This window comes from Monomorium pharaonis, chromosome 1, assembly GCF_013373865.1.
Source record: "Monomorium pharaonis isolate MP-MQ-018 chromosome 1, ASM1337386v2, whole genome shotgun sequence".
NCBI lineage: Eukaryota > Metazoa > Arthropoda > Insecta > Hymenoptera > Formicidae > Monomorium > Monomorium pharaonis.
The window spans coordinates 41,289,480-41,298,240 of NC_050467.1; the positions used below are offsets into that span (position 1 = coordinate 41,289,480).

Genomic DNA, 8,761 nt, shown 5'->3' on the forward strand with positions numbered 1-8,761 from the left:
TAATTCTTGGATTATATAAATCAAAAACAAAAAATTTTTCGAAAATTATATAATGCTTTAGGAGTGAAAATAAATAAGAAATATTATTTTATCTTTATTTTTTGATTGAGAAAGAAAGAAAAAAGAAAGAAGTGAAAAATCTCTTTTCAAAGAAATTAAAGAATAAAAAAAAGCGTCCAGTAAATTATTTCCTAATGATCAATACAAATAATATGTACTTTATAATAAATGTGATTAATGTGATATTATTTCTCATGTCATAAAAAAGATTAGATCTTTACAACGAATTTTAATGCATATCACATTATATCAACAAAATCAATAATATCGATCTAATGCGATTGTGTTTGAATTGTGACTTTACAATATAAAGTTATTATTATATTGATTTCGGCCTAAAAATATTGCAGAAACGTTCTTACGTTTCTTATTTTATAGTTTTTTTGATAATAGAATCAAAATCCATCACGTATCGTAATACATTGTTATAATAAAATTCATTATATGATCGTTAGTATACAGTGTATAAAATCTCTTCGTCATATACAAAAGTATTAACTCAAAAATATTTTCTACGATTTAAAAATTATAATAAACGTTTTAGCTATTTCTACAATGTTGTACAATTATGTTTGTCGTTGGGATCGAATTGTACAATTAAATAGTACAATTATATACAATTTTTGGAATAAAAAAAATTACAATACAGAATATAGAATATACAATATGTTATATGTATTATTGACTGTGTGAATGCAAAGAATTTATGTTATTAAAATTGTTTCTATTTATTTACTCAAACAAATTAAAAAGTTTTAAATGTATTGCTGTCTTTATTGTAAGCTATTGTATAATAAATTTTTTAAATACTAAATTACAAATAATAAAATTAAATTAATAATACAATTAAGAACTTATTTGATCAATCAATTAAAGATGTCTTTGATTGGTGTCTTTCTTCGTATACATAAAATTTTATCTTTATATTTTATTTTAAATTATGTAATTTATTTAATATGTTACGGAAAAAAGTCCATAAATTTAAAAAGACAATAAAAACCACAGATAATCTGAAATACAAAAGGAATTAATAAAAAATTATTCTGTTAATGCAAAGTATATATATTTTTACTTACAAATTATGTAATAAATTTAACATTGAATACGTTTGTTGGAATATTTTTCGATACATTAAAAAATAAGATCATTATAATTAAGACAGAGATTTAGCCTTATTGTGGAAATTCTGTAAAAAATGAAAGAAATAACTTGTCAACACACAATAGAGTTCATAAGAATAATTTAATTTACTAAATTTTTCTTTTCTAAATAGGTATTACTCTAGAATAAAATTAATTATTTAAATGTAAATTCTTTTGTTACATTCTTTTGTAGTAGCTTTGTCTCTTCAAATTAGATTTGCTACTCACTTTCGTGGCTACATCAATAAGATTTTCGGCCATCGCAGTACCAGTCTGTTGTATCATATTATAAAAATGTCCTTTCTGTTGTAAAAGAATATGTGGGTGGTTAAATTCCTAAAATCAAAATCTATTACATATACTGTAAAATACTTTTATTAAAGAATTCTTCGTGAAATTAGAATTTGTCATACAACATAAAACAGTGCATTAAATAAAAAAAAAAGATAATATTCACATAAAATTGTAGTATAAAATTATATAAAGTTATCCGAAAATTATACGTTTTTAATGACTTTAAAATCGACTTATATTTACCACAAGATGTCCAGCATCCATCACAAATATTCTGTCACTATCCATAATAGTGTTTAACCTGTGAGCTATGGTGAACACAGTACAGTTTATAAATTTCGTCCTAACTGTCTTTTGTATAAGGGAATCCGTGTAAGGATCGATGTTGGCAGTTGCTTCGTCCAGTACCATAATCCGATTGTTCTTGACGATAGCTCGCGCGAGGCACAGCAGTTGTTTCTGGCCAACGCTAAAATTCGATCCCTCGTCAGACACCTTTGTGTTCAGTCCGCTGGCCATCTCGGAGATCGTCTCCTTTAACTCGACATCCTCGAGTGCCTGCCACAGCACGGTGTCGGTATACTGGTCGAAGGGATCGAGATTTTGTCGCAGACTGCCAGTGAACAAGAACGGCTCCTGAGGGATAATACTGATCTTCGAGCGGAAGTCGTGCAGGGCGACCGTGTCGGTGGACACGCCGTCTATGAGAATCTCACCCTCAACGCAGGCTAGACGAAGGAGGGCATTGATCAGAGACGATTTTCCCGCGCCAGTTCTGCCGACGATACCGATCTTTTCTTCCGGCAAGACGGTGAAGCTGACGTTTCTGAGGATGTAAGCGCCATGACGATTGTATTTCAAGCTTACGTTTTTGAATTCCACAAGACCATTCGCCGGCCAATTGTCCGGCGGTTTGGTATCTGGCTTGCTGTCGAGCATCGGCTCCTCCTCTAAACGGCTGTACTCGAGTATCCTTTCTATAGACGTCAACTGACTTTCTAGCTCGGCCGTTTGCCTCATTCCCCATTGCAGCAAGACCGTCAGTGACATGGTCTGTGTCATTATCAAACCAATGTCACCAACGACAGCCAGACCATCAATCATAGTAAAAGCTATGATTATTGTCGCAACGTAAAACTGGCAAATGATATCGATGTAGAAGCCGAAAGCCCGAGACGTAGATAAAAAGAGAAAACAAGCGGACGAATGAACATCTTGATGACTACACAACTCCGCCATTAATACTTCCTCGGCATTAAAAGCTCTAATTGTCGTCAGACCTTGCAGAGACGCTCCGAGATGATCGAAGATCGGCGAACGTGCTGAATAAATTGTTCCTTGTTATCGTATTATAACATACTTTAATTTATTTTAGAAATAAAATCTGATTTAAACAAAGCAACTTTAAAAAAAAAGAGCGAAGATAGAGCTTTTTCATTAAAATTTTCAATAAATAAATATAATTTATTTGCATATTACAAAAATAAAAATATATCTGAAATCGAAGATAATCTCTATGATATCTTAGTTTCAAATATGTTTTGTAAACTTACTTGTGCCTTCAAGGCGCTTGATACTGCGCCCGGTAGAGATATATATTATGCGAAAACAAGTAAAAATACAAGCGCAAATTACAGTAGGTATCGCCAGCCACGGGGTAATCGCCACAACCATAACAGCTACCGTGATTGAGATGAGTCCGGTAACTATGACGTCAAATATGCATATTGACAGCATTAAGTCGACAATATTGATATCTCTGGCAAATCTGATTAAAATAAGAGACATTTTTTGATCAAAGACACATTTTATTCATTATTCATTTAAAATAGAATGCAATAACAAAAATTATAATGATATATAAATCAAAGATAATAAAATTAAAAAAAACAAATAGTAGAATTTTATCAATGACTTATGTTGAACCAGTCGTCACACCTTTCTGTGTTTACCTGTTTAATATACGGCCAGCTGGATTGGTGCTATAGAAATACATAGTTGCACGCAATATGCTGCGAAACATAGCGGAATGAAGATTCACCGAGGACCATGTGCACACCGTATAGTACACGACTGTTTGCAATTGCCATAGCAGTATGATGATCACTATCATAGCGCTATATATGTAGATCATGGAGTCACGAGACAGTGGTCCTTCCCACCGAAAGTCCAGCGTGGAGTTTTCCGTTTCATGCCACGAACTCGATTCGACGTTCACCCAGAATGCAACAAAGTAATCGCTACCGCTGGACATAATCTGGATCATTAAGAAGATCAACGTCATCAGCGTGATCAAGACAGGCTTTTTACTCGCCTTAAAGTAAATGAACAACATTCCGCGAGATATGCGTCCCTTCGCCATCGTTTCCTGCGTTTCAACCGGTGAAGTATCCTCGTCAACCTTTACTCCATTTGACTCAGCCTTCATTGAAATTTGACGTTGAATTTCAGATGGTCCACTCTCAGCCTCTTTGCTTTTAGAATGTGTCGTCTTTACCAACTTCATAAAATCGTGACCCGACGCTTGCAATTGGTCGAAGGTACCCTTTCTCTCGATAGTACCGTTATTCATAACAATAATCTGGTCGGCGAGCTGTAAATACTGCAGTTGATGCGTCACCAGAATCCTCGTTTTTCCCTGATTTTTTCATTGAAATAATTAAAAATCAAGATCAAGAAACTATCTAAATTGGTTTAAGTTTACATTTTTAAATCTTAAAGTTATAGTACTTTCTGTGAGAAATATAATTAATCAATATCATCTTCTGATCCTTACTTTTAGATAGCCACAGATGCACTTGTCCACGAGATATTTGCTGACGTGAGAATCCACGGCAGAAAGGGGATCATCTAGCAAATAAATATCGGCGTCTTTGTAGATCGCTCGAGCCAGATTGATTCTAGCACGCTGGCCACCACTCAGATTCATTCCTCTCTCGCCCACGATGGTGCGATCGCCATAAGGAAACGTATCTATGTCCGATTCCATCTGGCAGACTCTGATCACTTTGTCGTAACGCGACTTGTCCATCGACTGTCCAAACAAAACGTTCTGCTTCACTGAAGACGCGAAGATCCATGGCTGTTGGCTAACGTAGTTTATTCTGCCACGGCTCTCGATACGTCCACTTGTCAACGGCAATTCCTGGAGTATCGCTTGTAAGAGGCTACTCTTACCCGAACCCACCTGACCAACAATAGCAACAAAGCTGCCGGGTGATATGGTTAAGTTTACGTTATGCAACGTATCAGCCTTATTGTCGCCATGCCATTTGGCGTTTACGTCGGTCATATGAAGTGCAAACGAGTCAGGAATTGTCTGACATGAGTTCTGTTTCGTTTTGACGATCTCATCGTGCAACATGAATCTTCGCAATCGGCGAATACAAACTAATGCCTGTACTAATTGATGGAGACCTATGAAATAAATTTGTAATATGTAATTTTCTTTGTCATTTCTTATTTTTGATGAAAGTATATACTAATCTTCAACAAGTATTTAATTCTATCATTTTTGTGTATTATTGTTAAAAGATTGTGACTATAAAAGTTAGAAAGTAAGTTGATTTTATTTTATTACATTATATGTAAAATTTTATCTCTTTATCCTTATCTGCTTTTTAATTTTCAGTAACCTACTATTTATCATTTTAATCATATTAAACTACCATATTTGATGACAAACTGACATTAAACTTCTCGAGACAATATAAACATAACTTCTCGAGAAAAAATCTTTATATCAAATCTTGAAATAGATCAAGTTATATCAGAAGCATTAAATTATAGATTTAATTATATATATCATTTACAAATTGATTGAAAATTAGATCTGCTCTGATATAATTTGATCATTGATATAAATATTATTTTCCAGGTTACTACTTAAGTATGTCACAAATTACTGAGGATTAATTATCGAATTATTTATAACCGAAAATATTAATTGTTGTATTCTGTATCGATACTCTTACCCGATGAAAATCTGTGAACCAAATTGAGTCGTAAAACATTGTAGTATGCTGTTACTAGATACACTTTTTCAGCACTGATATAATTTCCAAATAAAACGTATGATAATATCGTCGCAAAGATACTAAGTAGCGGTACGTAGCGGTGAAGAGTAAGAGAGAATTGTTTTAGAATATAATATTTCTTTGTTACCATCATCTCACTCCTAGAAATAATTAAATTATCTAAAAATAATTTGTTGTAGAAAAAATTAAAAATTTTAATTAAATAAAAGAAATCTATGTTTATTTAATAAATAAGACAATGCAAAGAAGTTGTTTAATTAAATACAAAAGAAAACAATAAGCAAATATATTAATGATGTATGAAATAATTTAAAAGAAAAGGTATAGTTTATTTTCGCAAAGTTAGTCCAAATTTTTAAGGCACACTTACTTTCTCGCCTTTTCTACGAGATCATAAAAAGGACTTTCCCAAACATACATTTTAATGACTTGCACTCCTGTGATTACTTGCTTCATCAACCTAAGTCTGGTATCTGTTTTTTGTGCTAATTTAAGCGTTAAAGGCATAGTTACTTTCGCTAAGAACGCTGAAATATATATCATTTCGATACATCAAAATATGTTAATATAGCTTTATTTTTATAATTATTTATTAAAAGAAATGCGGTAATGTATATATACCTTGGAAAGGAATAAATAATAAGAATATGGATATTCCGACCAGTGCTGCCCATCCAATTTCAGAAAATGTAATATATGTGATCCATGTGACTTGAAGAGGAGCGATCCAAATGTAATGCAAATGCATCAGTTCTCTCATTCTGCTAATATCGCTACTCAAAAAATTTACCATCTAAAAATTAAGTAAATTTAAATGACAATTTTTCTTTTACTAATTAATTATTACTATGTGTTTAAATAACTTTAATAATCTTACGTAATTCTTTAGCTTTACATAATAATTATTTGAATTTAGCAATACATGATGTAAATATTAGTTGTTTTCAAAATTATTTTGGTATAACATTCTCTCTCTCAACACCTACACACACATTCAGAAATTCCTATTCTTAATATATTTTTATATATTTCCGTGCTTTTTTCTACTTTTTATTTATTACATAATTAAACATATCTTGACGTAAGTAAATACTTGATTTGTATCCCACCTGTCCAACAGATGTCTCTTTGTCCAGTACGGAGCTGGAAAGTTTTAATATTTTTTGGTAAATCAATGCAGTACAAGCAATCGTAATCTTCAGTCCTAAGTGAAAGGTGCAATATACAGAATAATGTGAAATAATAGTCTCTGTGAAAGACAACAGAATTATACCGCCAGCACTATAATAAACTTCATTGCTCCAGTCTTTTCTATCGCCTGCGAAATAGCGCAGCAAAGTAGCAAGTAGTAATGGTTGATACATTCTATAATAAAAAACATTATTAAAAGTAACGTAAAAATTATTTTATGCAAATATGCATAATTACCTTGCAATTGATAAGTCTTTCTTAAATTTAAGCTAAATTATTTAAAAAATTAAAATTTTTTATATAATTAATTAATTAATTAATTTAAGTTGATCAATGGTTGATTAACATTAATTTTCTTTAGAATATAGAAAGAAGAAAAATCATTATTTGTCTATTTTTTTTATTACATTTGCGGTTAAAATGTTTTAAATGCATAATAATCTTTCATTCTTATAATAGTTTCTTATTTTTATTATTATTCGTAACTGCAATATTAAAGAAATTAATTATTAATACTGTATATACAAAACATTGTATATACAAAAAAATCACCAATGTTATGCACATTATTTTATTTTGATTTAATTTATTTTTCTTTATATTCTTTAAATACCTGGAAAATAGCTCCATTACTCCTTGTGCAATTCCAATTAGCAAGAGTGATTTTCCAAAAATGTGCAACAGTACTCTTAGCAACTGTGGCTTAGTACCATCTTTCTTTTTAACGCATGAGTCTACTTCTATTTCCCAAGCTTTACCTATAAGTTCGCCTAATTTGCTGGTTTTGTCTTGCGTTAATGTAACATAGAGATCAGTTTCTTCCAAATCTTTTTTGTAGCCAGTTCGAAAAATTTGTCGGGTCCACCTATATACATATTAATTGTTAGTTTCCTAGAATCCACAGTTCGTTATTCAATTATTATCTATTTCAAAAATACTCTTAATATATCTTTATTTTACCATTAATAAATAAGTTAATTTATATATTACAATATAATATTTTTAATAAATGTGTGTAAAAGTTTTGTTTTACAAATGATTCAATTATCTAATTATATCAATCTAATTGTTATCTTTTCAATCACACATATATGTGTATACACACACACATTATTTTATATCTAATTGTAAAAAGCATTACAAGACATTAATTTGCAATATTTACCAAAAGGTGAGAATGGAAATCACATTCGCATTTTGCCGTGGATTTTCTGGATATTTCTTTTTATCGTTGATATTCATTGTGACACATGGAACTTTTATTTATTTTTAATATATTTTATTTACAATAAATAGGCCACCTATATTTTTTAAGCATTAAAAAAATAATAAAATATAATAGAATTTTTATTTATGATAATACTAGATAAAATATAATACATATAATGCATCAACTTACTAACAAAATGAGTTGTTCACAAGATTTTGAGTAATTTTAGTTAAAATTATGTATCATACTCACCAAATCGATGGAGTTAAAAACCATTTCAAAGCTCTCATCGACTATCTGGAAACAGAACAGTCGAGTCTGATGACACATTATCAAATACACGCAATATCATATTTTTTTACACGTTCTAATCGTGAGTTAAACATTATAATACAATCGATTCTCTGAGACAAGAAAAAATATTTAAAATATATTATCAATTATGTCACTTTCATTAAGCAACAGACATGTTAACATTTTTGCGAGAAATGTTATAATGTTACGTACTTGGCACAAGACGCTACTATATCTACTGAATCTGTTATCCTGATGCACAAACGGTTGTAAATTTGCTGATATCATACACTATTTTTAGCACCGCTTCCGAACACATAACTGTACATTTTTAAGGTACATTTTAATATACAGTTTATTTGATTTTAATCTCAATTTTTTAAATTTTATTATTTATTTGTTTACATACTTCGTATTCTTATGAGTTGTTATTTATTTTTCAAAATATATTTATTATTAATAATTAATACATTAATATAAATAAACGTATGTCGCCAAAAGTAGAATAAGCAACCTTTACGGTCTAGTTGTAA

General features: G+C 30.6%; 1 protein-coding gene across 3 annotated transcripts in view; it reads right to left on the reverse strand.

Moving 5' to 3' along the window:
* Positions 1 to 218: 218 nt before the first annotated feature.
* Positions 219 to 8,761, reverse strand: part of LOC105838069 (probable multidrug resistance-associated protein lethal(2)03659) — a 37,655-nt gene continuing 29,112 nt past the window's right edge. Inside the window, exons 2-15 of one of the 3 annotated variants that reach the window (XR_004962348.1) lie at positions 8,187 to 8,231; positions 7,890 to 8,025; positions 7,338 to 7,589; positions 6,643 to 6,898; positions 6,155 to 6,326; positions 5,904 to 6,060; positions 5,471 to 5,673; positions 4,273 to 4,913; positions 3,449 to 4,134; positions 3,050 to 3,264; positions 1,740 to 2,818; positions 1,431 to 1,538; positions 1,137 to 1,246; positions 219 to 1,070 (exon numbers count right to left, since the gene is read on the reverse strand). Coding sequence is in view for 2 of the 3 variants with exons in the window: in XM_036283381.1 (XP_036139274.1) it covers positions 1,380 to 1,538; positions 1,740 to 2,818; positions 3,050 to 3,264; positions 3,449 to 4,134; positions 4,273 to 4,913; positions 5,471 to 5,673; positions 5,904 to 6,060; positions 6,155 to 6,326; positions 6,643 to 6,898; positions 7,338 to 7,589; positions 7,890 to 7,966 (3,897 nt within the window). In the remaining variant the exon portion in view is untranslated. Of the gene's footprint in view, positions 1,539 to 1,739; positions 2,819 to 3,049; positions 3,265 to 3,448; positions 4,135 to 4,272; positions 4,914 to 5,470; positions 5,674 to 5,903; positions 6,061 to 6,154; positions 6,327 to 6,642; positions 6,899 to 7,337; positions 7,590 to 7,889; positions 8,026 to 8,186; positions 8,232 to 8,761 lie in introns of all 3 variants that reach the window. The other 2 variants (XM_036283385.1, XM_036283381.1) reach the window with 2 other exon arrangements.